The sequence below is a fragment of the Poecilia formosa genome, unplaced genomic scaffold, assembly GCF_000485575.1.
Source record: "Poecilia formosa unplaced genomic scaffold, Poecilia_formosa-5.1.2 Scaffold203, whole genome shotgun sequence".
NCBI lineage: Eukaryota > Metazoa > Chordata > Actinopteri > Cyprinodontiformes > Poeciliidae > Poecilia > Poecilia formosa.
The window spans coordinates 237,611-261,632 of record NW_006800142.1 but is presented as its reverse complement, the minus strand read 5'-3'; the positions used below and the strand labels follow the sequence as shown (position 1 = coordinate 261,632).

General features: G+C 40.2%; 1 protein-coding gene across 2 annotated transcripts in view; it reads right to left on the bottom strand.

Annotated features, from left to right (window-relative positions):
- Positions 1 to 4,158: 4,158 nt before the first annotated feature.
- The window catches only part of mta1 (metastasis associated 1), a 43,484-nt gene continuing 23,620 nt past the window's right edge, over positions 4,159 to 24,022 (bottom strand). The window contains exons 4-18 of one of the 2 annotated variants that reach the window (XM_007567044.2): positions 20,569 to 20,695; positions 18,877 to 18,940; positions 17,734 to 17,851; positions 16,485 to 16,587; positions 14,571 to 14,670; positions 14,261 to 14,449; positions 13,131 to 13,205; positions 12,953 to 13,011; positions 11,629 to 11,765; positions 11,310 to 11,461; positions 10,103 to 10,292; positions 9,907 to 9,996; positions 9,057 to 9,212; positions 7,257 to 7,406; positions 4,159 to 6,081 (exon numbers count right to left, since the gene is read on the bottom strand). In XM_007567044.2, coding sequence (XP_007567106.1) covers positions 7,297 to 7,406; positions 9,057 to 9,212; positions 9,907 to 9,996; positions 10,103 to 10,292; positions 11,310 to 11,461; positions 11,629 to 11,765; positions 12,953 to 13,011; positions 13,131 to 13,205; positions 14,261 to 14,449; positions 14,571 to 14,670; positions 16,485 to 16,587; positions 17,734 to 17,851; positions 18,877 to 18,940; positions 20,569 to 20,695 — 1,670 coding nt within the window. In that variant the 3' untranslated portion in view covers positions 4,159 to 6,081; positions 7,257 to 7,296. Of the gene's footprint in view, positions 6,085 to 7,256; positions 7,407 to 9,056; positions 9,213 to 9,906; positions 9,997 to 10,102; positions 10,293 to 11,309; positions 11,462 to 11,628; positions 11,766 to 12,952; positions 13,012 to 13,130; positions 13,206 to 14,260; positions 14,450 to 14,570; positions 14,671 to 16,484; positions 16,588 to 17,733; positions 17,852 to 18,876; positions 18,941 to 20,568; positions 20,696 to 24,022 lie in introns of both variants that reach the window. The other variant, XM_007567043.2, reaches the window with a different exon arrangement.

The window sequence follows — 24,022 nt, the reverse complement described above, 5'->3', positions numbered from 1 at the left end:
ATCCACGTTCCTTAGCGTTTTTAGCCAATCCTGAAGAACAGTCTCAGCTTGACCACTGTCACTCGGTGGTCTAAAGTCGTTTTTAAATGGTGAAAGTAACTCCCGGAGACTGGAGGTAGAGCGGAGAGGCACACAGTCCAAGTCGCTCAAGTTCTAGTGGGAAGTTTCCACAGTAAATGATAATCTGGTGAGTCAGGTCATCAGAGGCTGCTGCTGGCCCTCTGTGTTTCATCAAGTCCAAGGTCAGAGCAGTCATTTCTGGATTAAAAGTCCTTTTTTAGTTTTAAATATTTGATAAGAGAAACTGAATTTGTGTCTAACTACCTGTATGCAGTCTCTTCGGTTGTGCTCTCGCTCTCTCTTCCTCCAGGCAGCTGCAGCTCATCCAGCCTCCTCAGGGAAGCTGATATATGGAAACCAGCTCTCTCAGACGGACGCCGGATCGTTCTCTTGGTAATCAGGCCTCAGTCGCTTCATGTTCAGCTTTTATGGTTTCCAGTATTGACTTTCTGACGAGTGAGCTCAGTTTGTCGCGTCTTGATCTGATATGGTGCTCGTTTATCTGGAACCATCTCATGTTGCATGGGTGACCTGGTCCTAACTTACCTGTTTGTCTGCTGCCGGCATGACCATGACACCCTCCAACGAATCTTCTGACATTTAACCTGCTGAGAGACATTACGAACCACACAGCTAGTTTTCAACCCAGTTCCTGGCATTCACAGCCTGTGGTGTGTTCATCCTGACGGCTCTTATGATTAACTTACTGAACTGGATTCTTCATCTCAGTTAACTCTATATGTCCCTTACAGTCACCTTTCCTGGGGACCAGATCCAAGGCTATACATGTCCTTTGTACCTGTTAAATTCTTCCCTGTTTGCTTGTCTAATTTTTTCTACCTGTAAGACACGATAATCAAAATGAACATATGAGTCACATCTTGGTGTAGTGACCTTATTATATAAATTTCACTCTTTGAATTGCTAAGTTAGACTTTTAAATCCTGGATGTGGTGCCGGTCAGCTAGGTCTCCAATCAGCGTTTTTTCCGAAACCTCTTTGCTGAACGCATCACCTTAAGTCTTAGCCTTTTGAGAAAACAATCTGTGGACCTTCACTATCTCTACATTAACATTGTTAAAAAAGTAACTACACAAATATGTAAAAATACCTTAAGATTCTTTCAATGATCATTTATAATGCTTGTATTTGCACAATACTAACATTACTTTCTTCAAATATGCTTTTCTTTTGTGACTTGATTAAATCTAACTGTTTAAAAAAACATGTTTTACTTTAATTATTTATAAAAAAAATTTCCCCCCTGCCCCATCAAGACCAGAGTGATTGCGGAAGGGCAGCCGTCAGTCGGAAGACGATCATCCAGATACACGTTTTACAGTTTAACTTGTTACTCTGGTCTTTCTATCATCACATTAATAAATTAGTAGGCCTCCATTATCCTTAAAAGCCGTGCGGGTCAAAGCCGTAAGACGTCCCTAATATATTTAGAGATGATTAGGAGCTGTTTAAGCTTTGTGTTTATCTCTTAGTCCATTCACTTTTTCTTTCTCCACCCCAGGAACACTTTGTGTTTTTGGAGATGTTACCCACTGCTGGCTCTTAAGCGCAATTTGCTACCTCTAACGAAGATCTAAAAAAAGGGGCCAAATTTAATTGGCTGAAAAAAAAACAAAAAAAACAAAAAAAACACAGGTCCAACGTAAACTTTCCATTTCCTTTAAACGGACACAACTACGTAAAAATAAAATTTTCTGAGCTTTACGTCATGTTAAAATGGTATTTCCACATCATATCTACATACCTGGAGTGTTGCCTTGTTCTTTTCATGCATAAGAAATACTTTAATCTCCCGTGGCAACCATTCAGCTGTGCAAAGGGCTTGGGTGGACCTAGCCCCGCCTTCAAGGATGAAGCTCCTCCTTGGAGCTGCAGTTTTCAAGCTTCTCACAGAGCAGACCTCCTCTGCTGTGACTCACCCCGCTCTGCTCCTTCAGACTAGCCAGCAGCAGTTAGCAAACACCTGGTGGAAATGGGCATCCACTCAGCTCTTCATGCGAGCCGCTTCTCAGTACAACGCTGGTTAAAAAAAAAAAAAAAACTTTGTTAAAAGTTGTAATGACTTCCCGAAGGCGGAGTTTCAGAAAGAGCAAGAGTCTTTAAAGAGACAGAGGCCCAATTTCAAGGCGTTAAGTTACAAAGTCAAATTTCTTTTAAGTATTTGATATATGCAGCATTTTTACGGCAACATAGTTACTTGATTGTGCTATGAAATGATAAAAACACATAACACTGCCCCTTTAAATAAAAAAACAAATCTATGTATTTTATCTCTACATAAACCATCAATTCAAACTCAGCAGTAATCCCAATCTCAATAGATGCATTTAAAAAATTTGGATCTACGATTTGTGGTAAAATTCAAGCATTTATGGTCGGACAACTAAAAGCCCTAACGTACCGATTTCTGCAGAACACAGCCACCTGCTCCACATTACCCAGCCTGATCAAATAAACATCGTGTCCACTTATGACAACATAATATAATGCAGGATGTGACTGGGATATTGACAGTCCTGCACTTATGGAAAAATATACTCGGGAGTGACAGACAGTATATTTACAGACATTTAGTCAAACTAAGAGCTTTCTGAAAATCGTTACGCTGGCCGTCGGAATCGATCCGGTCGTCCGTACGAGTGGACTGGACCGGATCGTGTCTCCACGGTGAGCGCCAGTCATCTCCTGCAGCTGCCGTAAATATTGAGCTCCTCCGGCACAGAAACGTCATCTGAGCAGGGATCAGATCGGATTCAAAAAACTCAGCCAAGAAGCGAGTCGATAAGAGATGCGCGTCTCTCATCGCAAAGTTCACTTTCTTGAAATCTGAAAAGGGCCGCAGGCGCAGATAGAGCCGCCTGAGATGACTCAACGGAGAAATATTCAGGAGGTGTTACAGAGGAGAAGTTATCTGACGGAGGAGAAAAAGCAACCGGCACAGGAGGAGTTGGAGCCAACTATGACCCAACGAGTGAGGAAGCGTCCAGACTGAAGATGAATCCAGATGTTACAGAACAGGCTGCAGCTAATCCGTACTTATAAGAAAAAGATCAATTATTTAAGTAGTCAAAACATTAAAAACAAATTACCCTGCTTCTCTGAAAATAAGTATTTGTTAGAACTTCACACTTGACTTGTGAATTAATTGTGTATTCTTATGGGCTTACTGTGATCATTTGGTTAAATTAGAGACTACATTAAAGTTGAAGCCATCATACTTGCACTGCCTTTCCAAAGTTCTTGAACACCTTAAACTCTTTTGTCGCAGCCACAACCTTTAATGTATTTTATAACACAAAGTATTTCATAATTGTAAAGTGGGTGGAATATAAGATACTTTAAGTTCTTCTGGCCAATAGTGTCTTGAAATTGCGACTTACTTTTGTGTTTATTTAGTTTGATAAATTTTTGTGGGTTTTGGAAAGACTGTCAATTTTAGTTTTATTTTAAAAAGTGCATTTTTAACATGACATGTTTGGGCCGTTTCATGCAATTAAGTATAAAAAAAAATCTGTTTTATTTGTGAGAAATATTTCATTTAAATGTTACCTTTATGTTCAATAATATGCAAATGTTTGTAATGTCCATTGCTGATGTGCGTTTATGTGTACAATATTTAGTTACAAATGTTTATTTTTTGTATGTGGTTTCACAGTCGAAGCATCGTTTTCATTTGGCTCAGAGATCAGGCCAAACTACCCGGCAACAGTTGCGTTTACTTACTTTCTCTCTCTGCATAATAGCAAAAACTGCAATGCTCCTCTTGTGAAAGTAAATCTGTTGGACTTCTTCTTGGCACTCGGACTCTGAATGCTACACTGCCAGACGGAGGGTTTAAAAAAAAAAGAAAAAAAAAGAAAGAAAAGCAGAGCAATCTGTGAAATGTTCAAAGCTTGAGGTTAGACTTTAATGACCTACCTCTGGTCTAAAGTTCTCCAGAACTTTATCTCCAACCTCTCAGCCATCCACAGAACAGCTGAATTCACACTACACACAAGTTGGACTCTAGTCATTTAACACGGCGGCTGGTTACACTGCACTCCTGACGGAGTAAATGAGATAAACACGAATAAATGCCACCATTTAAGGATTTTTATTTCTAAAAAAATATTTGAAAACCATGTGTCCTATTCATATTCACATGCCCTACTTGGATGTTTGTGATTGAAAAATGTGGAAAAACAAGTCCAAGGATGTGTCAGGCACTGCATAAGCGCTAAGCTGTGGGGTTTGAGGGCGGAGTCTAAAGATGCAGCCCTGGTGTCTGCCGCCTTTAAAAAAAAACAAAAAAATCTTTTATGCTGAAAACTTTAGTGACGCCAAAGTTTGACAGACAAATTAATTATTCTTCATTAAGAAAAAAATGCTAGGCGCAACAGAGTATGCATCTTGACATTTTTCTTTTTTGGTGTCATTGTAATTTCAAAGTAAGCAGAACTACACAAATACAGAGATTCATGTAGAAGCAAGCATTTAATAAATGTGGCACAAAAAGCCTCTTTTTTGTTAACTCATTTGTTTGAGTATATCCCAAAAAAAAAAAAAACATTTAGAAAATAGAAAACTTTTAGGACGCCGACATTTCGGGTCAGAATCGAACCCACGGCTCTCTGATTGCAAAAGAACTACACTTCCACAGGCCTCCGCGTTTAGTTTTCCCTCCAAGATGTAAATACTTGGTTTCTTTGAGTGTTTAGTTTATTGTTAGACAGGTGAAAATGTCAGCTCTCACAACGTTGTTGCTGCCCGTCGATACTTTGGAGAGCGCTCTAAACAGTCCTCAGGTTCAACGAGCTACAAGGATTCAAATAAACTACAGTCAGAGCGTCGCTTGAAGAAGATACTTATTCACAATCTGGTTGTCTCAGATGATTGGTGGGTTGATTTGTAAACGTGTGTTATGGACGGATGGTGAAATTACATCTTTCTTTCTTCTGCTTTTGTGGAAAAGCCAACTTTGTTCGTGACGTTTTCGACAAATGTACAACAATAAACACACCGACAAGAGGTTGGACAATGAAAGCAGACTGCATTCCTGCTTTTTAGTTCATTTCAGATGTTTGCTTACAAAACAAAGAACGGCTCGAGCTTTAAATCCGCTCCAATACTGACAACATATAAAGCCATTAGGAATGAAAAGTTGCTGTAAATTTGCATATACCCTGCTTGCATACCCGGTGTGGAGTAGAGGAAAAAAGAAAAAAATTAACACACAAACTCACACACACACACACACACACACACACACACACACCGACAGCAGCCCGGAGCGGCAACGGTCTGTGTGTGTGTTTCAACACCTCAGCTCTGTGGACGGACACCGAAACAAGAAGAGGGGAAAAGAAAAGAAAAAAAAAAAGAAAAGAAAAAAAATTGACTGTTTTTAATTGCATTACGAAGCAAAGAGATGCCGCCAATTGCTGAAAAAAGTAGAAAGAACATCAAGTCCTTCTCAATAAGTTAACCCTCCTCTGGCTGCAGAGCGGCGCCGGCCTGAGCGACGCAGAAGACGAGTTGAACTCACGTTGCTAAAACAAAGAGAAAAGTGTGTCTCTTTTCCGACTTGATCTTGTTAAAAAAATAATATTAAAACACAACAAAAGATGCGAGTGGCTTATGTTAACGTTCCTTCTCCACAGGGGCTCCTCAAGCACTTCTCATGAAACTTTACAAGTCTCCATCGTTTGATCGACAAACAAACCGAGTTATAGTTGGTAAAAAAAAAAATAAAATAAAATAAAATACAAAAACAAAATGAAAAAATAAAACCCCAATAACAATAATTACAAAGACAGTAATAACAAGTAATGTAAGTAATAAACACAGTCCTGTACAGTCAGGCTCATCTTCAGATGGAGACCTCTGCCGAAGCGGTCGCCTGGTCTCCAGCAGCAAAGAGACACAAACTGACTGAAAGAAAAGTGACCGATGCCGTCGTCTCCTCTCAGCTGCCCTCACTTATGGTCTGGTAGGAAAGCCTTCTCCTTTTCCTTTCTCCCCCTGCTGGAAAAACGAGATAAGAGAGAGAGAGAGAGAGAGAGAGAAAAAAAGATGCCATTAAATATCTTTGGCCACATGGGGGCAGCAGAAGCATCGTTTAGCGGAGGCGTCACAGAGGGAAGAAAAAGTGCAGCTGGACGCATTTGAATATCATTAATAACTCAATACAAAGCGTGAAACTAAACCAGATTTTGCAGTAGCAGGGGGACGGACTGACATGGCTATAAATATCCGAATGTAATATTTCATTCAGTTTACTTTTGGATCCCAAGTTTTTAAAACTTCCGAAGCTTTTTTTTGAATTTGTTGAATTGTAGACGCATATATTTCCACTACCTAGGATTCACAGGTGAACGCCATGATTGTGTCACGTATGATTTACTGTGCGATGGGATAAACTGCAGGCTGATAAGAAACGAGCTTCATTTGGGAGAAATAAATACCGTTTCTCACGGGAAAAACAGGATTAAATCCACGGATATTTAATTCATTTTTGATGGCCTTGTCCCACTGAATCATTTTATTAAGAATACTATAAATTGGTCACTTGTAGATTAGTGACATTAGTTGTAATACTTTTTGACTTGTTTCTTTAATTTTTCAATACTGTCAATTAAAAATCATGTGGTTTAATGTTTAAATTTTATTACATCAGCACATGAATTTTGGCCTTAGTGAGCAAACGTTTAGCAAATAAACTGAACCAGAAGTATTATAGATGCATATTTGAGCTAATTCAGACGATTACGGCTTACAGCTGCTTGGTGGAGCTCGTTTATCACGAATTACTGTGCTAATGTGCACCACAATTTTTCCTTCCACTTAACTTTCCATAAATAAGTTTGCATACAGCACTCTGGACAGCCTGCTGTAAAGTCTGTTGTATTCCCAGTGATTATGTAGGACATAATGTGGCAATTCTTATGAAATATCGTTTTGTTAGCTTTATGCAAAAACCATGAACAAAAACTTGGTGCAAAGAACATATGCAGTTTCTGTTCTAACCTTATAAAGATTAAAAAGCGTTCTTTTTGTCGCCCGCAAAGCTGTTCAATCTTCAGCTTGGTTTTCGCCTCTCAAGTCAACATTTGCAACACCACCAACAAGCAGACAACCTACTGAATAAATCACCCCTGGTGTTCAAAGTGGTGCAGCAGCAGAAGTCAAAGTCTCACCTCACTGCTGTTTGCAGTAGAGATTGTTCCCACGGAGAGTTCAGTCCAGTTCGTGGATCTCGTCCTGCAAGGACGCCGAAGGCCGTCCCGCATCGCTAACACGTTTGGCCATAATGTCCCACTGTGGAGTAAGGGCTTTGGACTTGGTGCCTGCAAATGGAGCGGAGCAGGAGAGCTGATTCAGCAGATATCAAACACAAACACAAACACACACACACACACAGATTCAATCTGCCAGTTCTGGAGGGGGAGAGAAAAAAGCTAACCTTTATCTGCCCCCTGCTGGCGTCAAAAGCAACTAATTTCATGTGATCACAGCAGTTAAAAAAAGAAAAAAGGAAATTACCAAACATTATCAATAGTCAGTTTTTCTGATTTGACTATATTATGGATTTTTCTCTTATTTTAATTTGTAAAATGGATGCAGAGGACAGTTTATCAGAGAAGCCATGTTTAAGGATCACAAATCTTTGGCTTTATGGATTTTCAGGATGCATGAAGTGAGACATCACAGTTTAAAGATAAAAAAATTTAAAAAAAGGCTTCCTAGATCTTCTTTAAGAGAAATTTCACAGTTTCCCTCTCAGATTTTCATATTTCTCAGCCAAAATTCACAGAGTGGAACAAAGAGATGAATGACAGACGTTAGGACTGATATTAATTTAACTTTCCCATCAACCGTCTGGTAAAAAAATAAAAAATAAAAAATCCTTTTAAAAAGAAACTATTTTTTAACATTGCAATAAACACAATGTTTTTTAAAATTAAATAAATAAGAAAGAAAACTCAATCTCAGCTAATTTCAGACTAGTTGGTAAAGCACAATTGAGTATTTATGTTAAAAATAACAAATCACCAGAGTTTAGTTTGTGTGTCCACTAAATGTGTTCATCTATTACAAATAAGAATCTCTTGTTTGTTTAGCTCCACATTTATCAAGCCTGATCTCAGCATATTTAATGTTTTTTTTTTCTTTCCATTTTCTCGCCATGCAACATTTACCACGGCCACTTTTAACTGCAACACATTTAGAGGAAGTTTAAACAATTACAGCAGCAGAAAACGTCCCACATGAATAACCTGCCGTTAGCCCCCTGCTCATCTCACGACGACGACCTCGACATGTTGGATTCGACCAGACTGCAGCTCCATTAACTACCGATTTAAATAAATGTTAGCACACGGACCCGGCGTGGTTCTGAAGAGGGCTCGGAGACCAGCTGAATCGTCTCGGCGAGCCTTTCCTCGCCTCGTTACCATGACGACATGCGCCAAGGCCTACAGCCGAAGCAGCGCGGCTGATCGGATCTCCGGCTCTGCCTCCTCTCTCTCTGGCGTTCCCCTGATCCGTCGGTGTCACGGTAACCCGACTCCCCGCGTCACACGGGACCACAGCAGCTCCTCGCAGAACCTCCATGTTTAAGTCAGGTGGCGTTGGAAAAGTATTTGTTTTGCAGGTGCACTTAATTGGGCTTTTTTATGTGCTGCATAAACACGACAGATCGGGATTTTGAAGTGGCGGAAAGATTTATTTTTTTTAAACTTGTGCAAAAACAAAAAGAATAACCTCAGAAGTGTGGTGCAGGGCTGAAACGATTGATTGATTAATCGCTAACTGGAGAACGCAGCCTCAAAGAAAAAAACAAACAAAATATCTAACGAGTGTTGATCTCTGAGCTAAACTCAAACTTTTAGCAGAAAGAGTGATTTCAGTGAGGTCGTTACAGTTACTCAATGGTGTCGCTCTGGTTGCAGTAGTTTAGGCTAAAAGGAAGAATGTCCTGAATCGGTGAAACCCACCATCCAGGCCGTTGTGCTGCTCGTAGCTGCGCTTGCCCAGGATGGTGGGCGAGCCGTTGTTGAGGATGGGAGAGGACTTTATGGGCGTCAAGCTGCCTGTTGAGATGGATCCGCCACGGGGCGGCGGGTTGGGCTTGGACGGACGGGGATGTGCTTCTGCATACAGGGAGCATAGAGAAGAAGACATGAGAGGCTTTACTTTCAAACGGATAAACATCTTAAAAGAAGAAAAAACAAAAAAATAAACATTAAATACTGAATTTATCTCTGGATTTGAGAAAGTTTCAACAAAATCAACTCATGCACAACAGATGCATTCAAAAGAGAAACAGGAATAAACAGCGGAAGGAACAAACGCAGTAGGACGCAAAGAGCAAAGAAAGAAAGAACAGGGATGAAGGAAGAGCGCGATTGAGGAAGGATACAAGGAAGAATGGAAGGACACAAGAAGTAAAGATGGGAATTATAGGAAGGACATGGGAAAGAAAAGAAGAAAGGACAATCCAAATGGTAAAAGGGCACAAGTAAGGGAGTGAAGAAGGAAGGAAAGACAATTAAAAAAGGAAGTTGGCAGAGGGAAGGATAAGAGGAAGCAAGGGCTCAATAAAGAAAGAGGAATAAGGAAAAGGATAAAAATGGAAAGATGAGGTAGGGAGGAAGGAAAGACAACCGGCCAGGGAATAAAGTCTGGAAGCAGTCGTATTTTCTTAGTCTGGACTTTTCCTGGAAAAGATTGAAATAACATCCCAGACAATTCCAGACTTTCCCAGACTTTCGTTTTTAAGAACAAAACCTTCTCATGCACAACAGATAAGCTGAAACATGACAAACTTGACAGCAGGCCTCTTACCCAAGTACCGAACCACAGACTCCAGAGGTTTCCGCTCCACCGGTTTGAGCTGCGAAGGCTTTTTTGGCCAATCTGGTAACCTCAGAGCACCTGAAGTCAGTCAGCGAAACGACACTCATCAATAACCAAACAAACAAACAAACAAAACGTTTGAATGTGGCCAAAGTTTGGCTGCTGGGAACACGAAGCCTCCTACACTCGGCTTTGATGGCTGCTGTGTTGACGGGGAGGTAGGGGTGCCGGGCCAGGTATCGCGGACGGATGATGTCCTCGCAGAGGCGGCGCGCCAGCCGCGTGGCGCCGGTGGTCTGCAGGAAAAACGCCTGCCGGGTCTTGACGGCAAACTTGGGGCTGCCGCTGTGCCGCAGAGGAAGGCCGTGAGGACTCTGGAACGGCAAACGTCGGGTCGGTCAGAGGACAAGGCAGGACTCGGACCTGAAAACGAATGACTATAAAGTGCCAACATGGCTTTGAGGTCAATTTGTTTCACCTGGACTCGGATGGGTTACTTTACTGCTGCGAGTAGCCATTATTTTTGAAAATACACAGACGGGATCGGAGAATTTAACAAACCCTGATAGTTTTCTGTTGTATTTTTGGCCGCTGCAGCTACGGGCAAAACTCACTGAAACGCCAACTCCTTCGAAATAAAAGCCAAAAAAGGTGAAGCTTTATGCAAGAATCAGGCCTGGCAGCTTCTTTCTAGCAGCAGTGCATGCTCTACTGCAGGCGTACATGTGACGGCCACATGTAGCGAAGAGCAACGTCGGAAACACGAATACAGACGGAGTCGGTCCACTTTTGTCCCCCGCACTGTAAAATTCAAGAAGTTTTCAAGTAAAATTAAAACACTTTCTGCTACGTTTTCTGGCATTTAGCAAATAGAAATTATTTTGGTAATTATAACTAACCTAAAAGTAAGAAAAGTTTAGTCTGATTTAACTTCAGACAGCGAGGAAAAACAAAACAAAACAAAAAAAAAACGTCTCCGAGATGAAAATGTCTGGTTTCAACTGCAAATAACACGAGTTTCTTTATTTTGAACATAAAGTTTGAGTTCTTTAAAAAAAAATGACAGCAAAATGCTTTTAACCACCTTGTAAAGTCATTCAGTGCTCTGCTGAACCGCAGCGTTAATTAAGTTACTGGTGAAGCCTGAATAGCTGGAAATGTGGATCTCTTTGTGGACTTCATTCACTCCATAGCGACACTTTTTGACTTCGTAAATTCGGTCGAATGGACAAAGCGGAATTGGGAGAACGAAAACAGATAAAGGAGAGTTTGGGGAGGGGAAAAAAACTAAACGGAACTTGGAAAATAACCAGCCATTGTTTGAGATGCAGCTAGATGGACCGAGTCGGGAGGATTTCCTCTGATTAACGGTCCAGGAACGCAGCCGTTACCATGGTGTTGCGGTTGGGCCCCGGCCTCTCGCCGTCCAGCCTTGTGGGCATCTTCAGGCCGCCGTACTTCTTCCAGTAGGTCCAGCATGAAGCGCACAGGCGACACTGCATGTTGGGAGGTCCCCACGAGTACCACTGGTAGGAACTGCTGGCTACACACACACACACACACACACATCAGCATGACAGAGAACAGACTTTCACTTTCTTTGTCAGCTGATAGGAGAAGTCATGATCTCCTCCATCATAATCATCTAATGTGATCCACAGAGAAGAGAGGGAGTCTGTGTTTTCTTAAAACACATAATAGTAGACTTACTATAGCAGCTTTCACAGGCTCTCCCCAGACCCGGGGTCTGCGTTGAGCCCGGCGGTGCCGGGACATTTGAGCCCGCTGCTCCGTTTAGAAGCGCCGGCTTTACGCTGTTGCTCAGCTGGTTGGGGTTTGGCTTGTTGCTGGAAGTTCAGACGAACAGAGACGGAGTCAGACACGAGAACAACAGACCGTCTTAAAACATGAACGCAGCCTCAGACTAGTGGGGGGGGAAAAAAAAGGATGGAATGACCAATATCTGACTAATATTAAAGTTTAATTACTGGAAGGGAAGAAATGGCTTCCTTTAAGGGCTTTCCTTTACAAAACCACAAGGTTTTCACACACTGGAAGGCTTGTTGGGGGTTTTTTTTCTGGCTCACATCAGTTGCAGCACTTCTTTCCTAGACTTTCTTTAACTTGTCTTAATTCGCATTATTTAACAGATACCTTAATAAGATCCAATAAAAATAAATAAATTAAAAAAAAAAAACCATGATGGATCACTCCACACTTTTACTCCCTTTTAGTTCTTCAAACTCCCTACAGACTCTCAAATTGACTCTTAGCGATGAGACCAAACGAGTCCATCTTTGAAAGCAAGGAGATCAAACTGCAGCATTACGCGTAGAGCGACTCTGAAAGCGGATACTTCCTCTCTGTGTGCTGAAGCTTCTCAGACAGACTCTATCCTCCAAAATGTAGGAAGCAGCTGAACGAGGGATCCTGAGGTTCAGACACAAACTAAAATGTATGTGATAGACCAACACAACACATTTGGCCTGTTGTAAGGACATTTTCTACAGGGCAGTGACAAAGTTCAGTGGACCAGAGCTTAAGGTTTTCATACAATATTGTGCATCCGTAGTTTTCAGTTCTGCCATATTCTTACATTTAAAGATTGTGAATCGGTCAGAGTTATGTTAGATGTTTGAAACTTGGCATATTATATAACCTAATCTTCCCTTAAACTTCTTTACAACTTTATCACTGACTTATTTTCAGTGTTTATTGGTTTTCTATCTCAGTGTTTTCTCTGAGCTGGATTTATACTGAGGTTACACACACACACACACACCCACACACACACGCTTCATTTACCAATCAGGTGACTTCTCATTTTATTTAGGGGCGACACAGGAAAGGGAGCCAAACACAAGAGCGTGCTACAATTTTTGTTTATCACCAAAAAAGGAAAAAATTTTGTGGCTGCAACTCCAGTTTTGTTTTTTTGTTTTGTTTTGTTTTTTTTAGCTTAGCAACCCGTGTTGCTTTCTTGCTTTGAACCGAAACGTGCAAAAGTCTTAGCATCTGAAGAGAAAGCACTCACTAGTTGGGGATGTAGACCTGCTTGAGTTTGCTCTCTGCCTCGGCTGCTTTTAATCGCTTCTGGAGCAGGAACGGGCGAGGAGGAGAGAAGAGGAACGACAGAATTAGATCCATTCAGCTCCTCGGCTTCCTGCAGCCAAACATCAACGCTACCGAGCTTAAAAGTGAGGACAACACACCTGCTGGACGTATCTGTCTGTAGTCTTCCACATGTAGTAATACTCAATTATACTCGTCAGCGACTTCCAGGGCAGCTGAGAGAGAAGAGGAGGATGAAGGACATGGTCATGTGAACAGCTGATTTTTAAATAAAATCCAATTTGCCACAGAGTTGTTGTCGCTGTGGAACATTTTCCCTCCGGGAGGAAAACCTGAAGATTTATTCTCTGGTTCAGCTGGAGCCGATTCCAGATCTCAAAGTTTAAAACAAAGATGTAGCAAGTTGCAGCCCCACCCATGCTGCTGTTTTAAAAAAAAAAAAAGAAAGAAAGAAAGAAAAAGGTTCAAGTGGAAACAAGAATGAGTAGCACTGAGAGACGCTAGCCACCAGGTGGCGAAGTAGCGCTCACGGTGAACCAACTGTGGATTAGAAACGTTCTTCTCAAGACGAATCAGAAAATGAGGAGCTGCACAGCGTCTTCCTCCCGGCTTCTCAAGCTTGTTTTCAGGCGGATCTGTGTGATCACCACACATAGGATGATCACACACACACACATATATATATATATATATATATATATATATATATATATATATATATATAAATAATCAATGTGGCACAACTGCATTTTAGGCAACAAACATGTTTTGTTTTGTTTTTTTCTAATTTATAAGAGGAATTTCTTTGTTTTTTATTTGCAACTTTTGATGCATTTCTAAAGCTGATTTTTTTTAATGGTGCAAGTAGTAGTTAAATGAAAAATCTGTAGAATATGCAATTTTTTTTATTTGATTAATTGTCAGAAAAACTGATAGTGTGCTAAAATAGTCATTAGTTGCTGCTCTAATGAATGTTGAAAACAAAGCCTGGGGGAACAAGTTTGAATTTATGCAGGTTACCTGAAGAATATTTGCAGTAAATTAGTTAAACTAACGCTTATTTTTAATAAATTATTTTTTGAAAAGCGCATTATTAAAACTAAAAAAAAAAAAAGAAAAAAAAAGAAAAACATGATGATGATAAATATGAGACCGGCGCAACATGACTGCGCAATGATCAACTCCAGTCTTTTTATTAAAGGAGAATAAAAGAAGCTAGAAAAAAAAAAAAAAAAACTGAGCGATTCTACTTTCTGGTTTCGTCACTTACAAAATCCTGCTGGATATCTGTGAAGTCTTTGCCGTATTTCTCCAGCGCTTCCTCGAACAGGTTGGCCTCGGAGGCGCTCCACTCCTCCATCTCGTCCCTGCAGAGGACGGGCCCGCCCTGAGGCACCAGCGCCGCGATGGCCCGGGTCATGTCGTAGCCGTTGGTGTGGAGCGTGTCCATGGCGTGGAACTGGAAGGAAACCGCGGCGCAGAGTTAAAACGCTAAGCTACCGCTAACGTAACAGCTGCACAGGACAAGGTTGCACGCTCTTAAGCGAGCTAACTCCGAGCCCGCTGCCGCGTGATCTCACCAGCGTGATGTCCCTGGAGGCGGCAGCGGCGCTCATGTGGAGGCTCGGCTGCCGGACGGAGCTGCTGCAGTCCAACGCTCTGGCGAATGTACCGACCGACCTGCGGGACGAAGACGGCTTTCAACAAGACGCACAGCGGCTGGCGATTGTTGTAGCTACTGGGCTATTATTATTCTGACGGATAATCGGATTAAACTAAATTGGGCACATTCAGATTTTTCATTTAATTATTTAAGCCTTTATTGTACAATATTAGAAATACATTAAAATGTGTAAATAAACAATTCATTTCCTTTTTCAAATAAAAAAAAACTAAATTTTATTGCCTGAAATGCAATAATATAGCTCTTGTTTTAGTGAAATTGACCCAGGCGAAGCTAAAACTATGCCTCTTGAGGAGTTTTAGGTAAATTATTTACAAACAAATGGGTTTTCTTCTTAACTACAAAAGTTTGGCTTAATTACTTATATTAATATGTTGTTTTTCTCAGCAAATTACATAATCTCAGATTAACAATTAATCAATTATTAAGTTAGTTGACGATTATTTCAACAAACAATTCATCACGAATAATGTGATTAATCGTTTCAGCCCCAATACTAAACATGGAAACATTTTGACTTTTAAAGGGCGAATAAAACATTTTCTATTGCGGGGGAAAAAAAAAAAAAGTTCTGATTGTCTTCAGGTCAGTTTTGGCTCCTGAATGTCCAATGTTTATAATAAGTCATATGGATAAGATGGAGGGAATGTTTCTTTATTGCAGGATTTTATTCCAGAAAGACAGTGGCAGGTCCTTTCTGCCAGCGACCGTCAGACTGCACAACAAGCACGGCTCCCCACAGATTGTGTAACAATGCAAAATCACAAGTACACCTCCCAACGTGGAATCCCATTTAAGGGACAAAATCTGATGAGACTGGAGGCTTCATGTTCTGTACAGACGGCCTTTTCTAAGAGAAATATTTTATTTTGGAGTTTTTCTGAGGTTTTTCTTATTGCCATTTCTCTTTATGTGTTTTTTGTTGTTTTTTTTGTTCTTTTTGGTGTATTTCTTTTATCCAATTTGTTTGTTGATGATGCTAATTTCCACACACAGACAGATAAAAGAGCAGAGGTGTTACACATTTCCAAAGATGAAAGCGCTCTCGAAACAATGCGTTCATTATTAATAAAATTTGGATACGTGAAAATATTTATTTCTCTTAAGTAAAGATGTTACTCATTCAGTTTTAACACTATTGCACTTATGAATTTAATAAAAATATTTCTGTTCTACTGTTCTAGGTTTATTATTTATTATTTTTTATGCCAAAACAGTAAATTTTGTCCTATTCATTTAACTTCATTCAATCTTGTGGTTGTTTTGCACGTCTGTTTTGAACATATGAGAAGCACTTTGTATTATTTTTGTTTCTATCAAAATAAAAGCTTAGTAATGGCGCTATTCATGCGGCATATTAGCGCTACTCGTAGCGCTTAAACTCAGTTTAACACTACACGATGCTCATTTTGCAAACTTTGTTCCCATTCAGTATAAAATTATGATTATATGTTTACAAAATCTTAATTCTGTAGTATCTCTTCTAAGCTCGACTTTCCATGTTGTACTACACATAGTTTCTGACGGAACCGAAACATTTAATCCATTTTTGGTTTTCACATTAATTCAAACCTGGGAAATTTTGACAACAAACGACTTTTATATTTCAACACAGAACTGGAACCTGGAGACAATGCATGATTGTTCACGATAAAACTGAAATCCAAAACCTGGAATATTTTTGTATCTTTACAGAAGATGGACACCATTTTTAAAACATCTGCCCAGCGTTGGCATAATTATGTTCCTTTCTAATCAGTTTTCTTGTGAGTATTTTTTTTTTTGTTTTTTAGCGTCATTGTTCACTTACCGAGCCACGACTAAAAACTGGTCGATCTGTTTCTCTGTTAGTGAGCTGTTGGGATCCCAGATCTTCTCTTCTAGCTTTGCCAGGTCTCTGCCGTCCTCTTCGTCTAAATTTACCAACAAACACAGTAAACATAATTTGATTTAAAAAAAAATAAAAAAAACTGATCTACGTGTTAATGTTTTTATTGAATCCAACTGGTTTTCAGCTTCTGCTTTTCTTACTTGCTAAGAATAACAGGTTTTGGCAAAACATATAATGTGTCCACAAAGATTTACATTTTCTTAAAGTATTGAGACAAAAATATTATTTTTCTATGGAATGCTGTAATTTTGGAATAAAATTAAAAGTTGTGGTTATGATTCATTTTCTGTGAAAGTACAAGTTGTGGAAGCTTTTCTTGGCAGATGCAGATTTTGACCAAAAACATTTTTTTTGTCTAAACAAGGAGGGTAAATCTGCTGCAGGTTTTTAAATTGAAGTAGGTGGTTAGAAATCTGAAAGACTGTAATTAAACAATTACATAAGCAAATCATACATCTGCATACGTGTGTTAGAGGGCGAGTTTATAGAGTGAAAATAGTAAAAGTGTTTTGTTTTGATGCAATTAATGAATTAGGATGAAAAATAAGCTACATTTCCAGTAATTGATCAGCCAATCACTGATTGGAGCTGATCATTGGATGATTTATTATGTCCTTTTTTCTTTTCTAGCTGTTTTTCGTAGTTTAACAGCCTTACAGGTTGGATCTTATCTCCGTTTGTTCTTTGAATTTTTGCAGCTTTAGTTGTTGGAAACGTGCTACATAAATAAATTTGATCTCGATCTTGTTTGCTGCATCTCTGATTTTTAACCGTTCGAAAATAATTGTGTATTTGATGTATAGTTTTCTATGCTTTTTCTTTTACACATTAAAATCTGAAAAGTGTGGCATGCATTTGTATTTAGTCTCCTTTACATGTATGCTTTGTGATCAGAGATCGAATGCATTCTGTTGTGACGAAGCGTGAAAAAGTTCAAGAGGTGAACAAACTTTTGCTGGCTGAAAAATTATCGGACAGCGCTGGGACGTCAGTGTTCAGGATCAGGTATGAAAGCAGTTATTTATTGAACTACTGTGCCGTTCGGGCGCAGCGCATCAATATTCAGTGGTTAAAAAAAATAAAAGAGAGAGAAAATATTCCCTGAAGAAAAGAAAAACCTTCTTCTCTTAGAATCTAATGTTTAAATAAACAGGCCGGATTAAACTACCTTCATTCAGGAGGTCGGTGATGTCGGCCTGGAATTTGTTCCCGATGCGGATCTCCCCTTTATCCGCCAGCAGGGTCTTCTGCTGAGGGTCGTACACCAGCGAGTAAAAGAAGGCATCCTGGGAATTACAGGCGGGAGGAAAGTTCAGAGCAGAAGACGGGCAACCGGGCCTGAGAGTGTGTCGTTATTTGACTGCGTGCGTGTGTGCGTGGTTTCTTCGCTGCTAGTCTCTCGTCTCCTCATTACTGTGTGTGAACAGAACATTCTGGGTCAACATGCTGAATAATTCATCTAGAAACAGGAATCTTTAAACTCGTAAGACTCAGACCCACACAACCTCACACAAGCCCGCAAATCTAACACACCTAATCACATATTTAAATCCCATGATGCCGCTGGGCATCCAGCATCTGGGGCTGGATGCGTACCGTAGCTTCACAGTCAGACGCACAACAGCCCGTTCCTCAGGAGTATGAGGCTGTGTGTATAGATCTCATTGAAATTTCAGTCCTCCTATAATTTTATTTCCCCTCACGTGTGCAAGGATGCAATAAACATGAGCTAGTTATAGCAACATATTTCTGCTCTGTGCGGCAGAAACGTTTTTTTTTTTTTTTTGTAATGTTAGGTGTTTAAAGCAACAGGAAACATTTTCAGTGAACAAGATTGTCAATGAGAAACTTCTGTGAGAAATTCTCACTGCCAACGCAGCAGCCGCAGGAAGATGCAAGTTTTTAATAAAAAAAATAAAAAAAAAACTTGCTGGGAAGAAAACGATGCATTTAACTGAATAGAATGTCATTGATTAGGTTTATTGTTGGAAAGTTGTTTGAAAATTATGAAATGTTAAAGTGGCGGTTAGAGGTGAGGTGATGAAGAGGTTTTAAAACTGTAAAAAGTTTTCTTTTTGAAATAAACAAAAAAAAAGAAAGATAAAAGCTGAAATGGAAAGGTACTTCCAGGAACTATTACGTATGGCTGTATGGCTGCAGGCGAATAAAACTAAAACCAGCCACAGTCNTGGTGCAAAGCCGGTTTTAAAAATCTTCATGCGCGGTGCATTCTGCTCACGCGTTCCTCAGTTGCACGTTTCTCTGCAAGAATGCCTGCACGCTCTCTGCACATGGACGCACACATACGTACCTCTCTGTCCAGGTAGGACTTCAGGGCTTCAGTTTCATTCAGCAGCGTCACGCAGCACTTCCCTCTGGAGCCGGGCGAGGACGGGGAGGAAGATCAGAGCAGCGAGATGCACGAGATGAAAGAGAAATTGGAGGAAAGGCCAGAAGAAACATTTTCAGTGTCTTGCAAAAAGCGTTCATGTCCCTAAAACATAGCATTGGGTCACGTTAAAACCCCAGACTTCAACGTGTCTCATTTCTAGTAACACAAAGTAATGCATAATTGTGAAGAGGAAAGGAAAAAATGCGACGTTCCGAATTGTGCTTGTCTATCTGCGTTCAGCTATTTTTATTCCGTTACATCTAAACAAAAACCAGGATAATTGAAACTTGTTTAAAGTGAGGCTAAAAAAAATAAAAGTGCATATTTATAACGTTCTTCCAAATCAGATGAATCACGGCGCAGAGGTCGGTCAGCGATAGTGTCCGTTTGGCTTTGCTAATTGCTACTTTCTAAATTTAGATGATTTCGCAGGAAATTATTAACACCCTTATATCTCATTTGGGAGGGTGACAAACTCAGACAACCTGTGAAAAAGTCTGCACTGCCGTGTTAATCAGGAAGTCTTAATCAGGCTTGGATTGAACCTTTCAGGACTCTTTCAGGAGTAACGGTCAGGATTAGTCTAGAAACTGGCTTCTGTCAGCATTTAGTGCTCGGTTTGCCCATCAGAGCTTCACTTAGTGCCAGATTATGTTAATAAAGCACAGCATCCTTTAACCCTCAGGTGTCTTTAGCCCTTTTTTGTGTGTTTTGGACGTTTGGAATTAAATTTTTATTTCTGTAGCGGTCCGTTAGAAGATAAATGTTCAATCCTCTTGAGCCATAAAGGACAAACGCGTCCATTTCCAGGAAATGCAATAAAAAAAAAAAATAAAGAAAAAATAAAAAAAAAACCATTTCAGATTTTTATTTTACTTTTCTTTTGACAATTTTCTCAAAACTCTGAAAATTTTAACCCTTCATGCCACTGTTATCTATTTAAAAAAAAAAGAAAAAGTTATGCAAAAAAACAAAAAGGATTCAAAATTTTGACTTAAAATATTACTTCAAGTCACATCTTTTTCAACTTCTTTTTTAGGTCAAGTCTTTTGATCAACTTCAGTCCTGATCATAATTATATATTAAACAACAATCAGAATTTTATGTCTTCGAAAGTCAGATTGAGATGTTAATATTTTTTCTGAAAAAAAAGAGGTATTTTCCATCTGCCAAATAATAATGATCTGCTTTAGAGCCAGAATGTAGCAACAATTTAGTCATTTGCAGATAAAATTTATGCTGCACAGAATCCCATTAAAAGCCCCAATTTTTAGTCTTTCAGGGCTTGCAAAATATAATTATGTGTATAATCTTAGAGTTTCATTTTCTGAAGAAAAAAAAAAGTCACAACTTCATTTCAACCTGTAAGGTTTTCACAGCACTATTTCAGGAAATGGTAATTTATTTTCGTCCTTAATGACTTCAGATGGTTGAAAGTTGACTGAAACCTTTGGGTTAATCAGTTATTACACGGCTGTGCTCAAAAATAAAATATTACAATGTTTTTTTCTTGGTTTGATATATTCTAAGTTTATATTTTGCCTCAAAAAAAGTTGAAACAAAACAAAAGCAAAGGCGCAGTGCAGCTAGCGAGGCCAGCCGGTGGACTACCTGATGTGTGTTGCTGGTAGGGACTCCAGCTGGCGGGACAGGAACAGCTCTCTGTGCCTGAGCTGGTGCTTCTGCTTCTCGGGGAGATCGGCCATCTCTGAATTCTCCATCTCCTCCTCCAACTCCCCTAAGAGTAAAAAAAAAAAAAAAAAAAAAGAAAACAGCAGAGAACAAAGGTCAAACATACGCACATCAGATGAGGTGGAACAATGGGCTCCTTTGGGAAAAACAGCAGGAATGGAAAAATCTTTCGGCAGCTGTCGGTACGCCGTCTCAGGTGCACAGCGAGAGGACCTGAAACACGGGGACGCGCACTTGATGAGCCAGAACAATGAAACCCCAACCCCCAGAGGCATGAGCCGTGTTTGCACACACCTCAGACGGGTTTTATGGGAATCCGACTGACTTTGCGTACAAGAATAAGCCAAAAGAAACAAGTTCACGTGTAATAACTCTGCCTCCTTCAGATTGACTGAGGTAACACAGCTGCCGTTTTTTATGTCTTACATGGTGATCACAAAAGTAATAAGCTCAGAAAGATTGCATTGGGTTTTTTTAAAAAAAGAAGCAAACAATTTTTGATGTGAGCAGATGAAATTGTAAAATCTTCCTGTGCAGCTATGACTCACATTGACAGGAGGTTCAAACAGCAAAAAGGTCTTCTGTTATGAAATAGGGATGATTGTCATGAAGGGGTTAAAAAAAAAAGGTGCATTCACACACCAGCCCTGTTCAGTTCAACTTAAGAGTTTGACAAGAATGTCGGGTTCGTTTGGGGAGGTGTGAATCAAACGCTGATGTGCACCGAAAAGGCAAACTCTGCTCCGCATACAAACCTAGTATTGAACTTCAGCGCGGCTCGAATGCATATGTGATCCAAAATCCAAAAGCAGAAAGTGAACTGCAGCAGTGCATTCTGGGTAAATGCACTGCGTAAACGAATGCTCTAGTCTAATGGAAGAAAAGGCTCATTGGTCTTTGACCAATGAGAAAAAAAGAGAAATCCTACAACCGCTAAAATCTGACGCTACTCCATTTTTGTTCACAGTTTGCGAAGGAGGAAGTTGCGCTCACGTCTTCTTTTCAGGTTTTTGTGCCGCTTTCTCCAGTGGTTCTTGCTACAGCGCCACCACAGGCAAATGGGGGAGAACGGGTTTTTCAAAGCGTTTGCTTCGTCTGACAGTGCAAAGTAAAAGCGACCAGCACCAGATAGCAAATTTTGCAATTTTGGTCCCCAAACCAACCAAGCCTGAAACTGCAGTCGTCATTAAAAGTAGAATTTTTTGTGTTTAACATTGAGAAACCACATCCTCATCTCTCACAGACAGACACCAAAATCCTCCACCCCTCTTCCTACTTCCTGCAGAAACTCAAGCAGTACAATCTTCTGGTCATTTTCTACGCAACAATTATTTGGTCTGTCCTGCGTTCGTCCATCACTGTGCAGTTTAGCTCATCCACAAAGCAAGACGTGTGCAGGTCTACGGTCAGGAGAAGGATAAGCTAACATCTCTGCAGATCCCACACATCCTGGATACAAACCATTTGGACTTAAACCTTCAGCGTCACTCGCAAAAACCAGCAGCCTTAGGGACAGTTTCTTCCCCCAGACCGTCTCTCTGGTGAACACGTAACAGTCGGAGTGCCCGGATCGATACATCCTCGTCTTCCTGTTTCACAAAAACGCTTTATTTATAAACATTTACAAGGAAGAATGTACTTTGTCTTGTTGGCATTAGCAGCAAGTTTGAATATTTCCAGGGTTTGAATCCTGGTGTGGGGGCTTTTTTCCATGGAGTTTGCATATTTTCCCAGTGCAAATGTGGGTTCACTCCAGGTAGTCTGGCTTCCTGTTGAATTAAGTGGTGCTTCACGCCATAAGGTGTTAGTTTGTGTGTTTCTGTGATGGATTGGCAACCTCTCGCCCAATGACCGCTGGAGAGAGGCACCCCCAGGAAAGAAATGAACTGAATAATAGATCCAAGAAAAAAAATCACAGTAAGGAGTGGCAAGAATAACAAAAGTATCAAAGATAAAAGGGGAATAAAAACAGTGAGAAATGAAGACAACGAGAGACTGCCATTATATGGGAGGGGGGGGAAAGCCTAAGAGAGGAGAGAAGTGAAACGAAGAGCACCGGAGCAGTCGGTACGTGCTCCAATTCATTTGGAGTTTCATTAGAGGAAGCGAGGCTAAGAGAGAGAGAGACGGAGAGAGGGAGGCTGGAAGCAGAACAAAAGCAATCAAGGGACTTTCAGGAGAAGAGATGTGTGGCCAAAATCAATAAGTACTTCTTCACTCCCTCACTCTCTCTGCCCAGCACTCGGCGCCCAGCAGACACACCATCAATGCCCAGGAAGAGCAGTTCAGCTCGCTCAGATGGATACACTCTGCATGGGCCCTGCGCCGCCGCCTTCTTCTTCTTCTGCTGCTGCTGCTGCTGCTGCTGCTTCCTTGTGCTGCTGAATCATGTGAAGCACACAGGAAACAACCAAGCCTAATTACAGGAAGTGTTCAGTCAAAGCTCCAACAAATTTACAATTTCAATATTCCAGCTTAAAGTTTTATATTCCAAAACTAAACCTAGACAGGTTTTGTTAGATCTGTGGTCTTCAAAATCATGAGACAACCCAAATCTGACGTTTGCTTCTGACCGAGTTGTGTAGTAAATATATGGGCATTAACGTCTGTATCGGCCCACAGCGATCACTTTCTTATATATTGGTGTCGATGTGTTACAGGAAAAATGTTCCCCCTTTAGGACTAACTATGCGTACAGCTTGGTATCACAACGAAAGCTCATGGACTGGCAGCCATGTCTGGACCGTCTTACAAAGTTGACTCTTTTTTTCAAATGTACTGAAAACAATCTGACCTCTTCAGAACAAAAAAGAGTAAGAGCTACAATTCCCAGAATGCACTGGAGCATCAATTGAAGCCATAGTTACCCTCCTTCCATCTATCATCAGGCTGACGTTTTTTGGTTTTTTTTATTTAAAGATGCAGATTAAAAAAAGGCCAAAATAACTGAATTATTTTCCTGCTGCTTGGCTCTAAAACGAAGCATTTCTACAGAACTATATCAGCTAAAACATATAATTTATCACAATTGAAACAAGGGGCTTATCCATATCTTTATCAGCAATTATCAAATGTAATCAAATTAATCAGAGGGCTGTTTAAGAACAATAAAAGTGGAATCTAAACAGCTACGCACACTGTTTAAAGTACATAATACAATGCAGTGTATACTGGTATAAATAATAGGCAGATAATACACACTGAGACAGAGACAATTGCTCTTTTAATTCTCCATTTATCTCCAAACAGCTGAAGCAAAGGGGAATATAAACTGAGCTACATTAATCCCAGACAGCCAAGTTGAATCAAACAACCTGAGGAAAATCCTGTAAATAAGTAAAGTTAAGATTCTACTCTGCGAGACGTCTTCTCT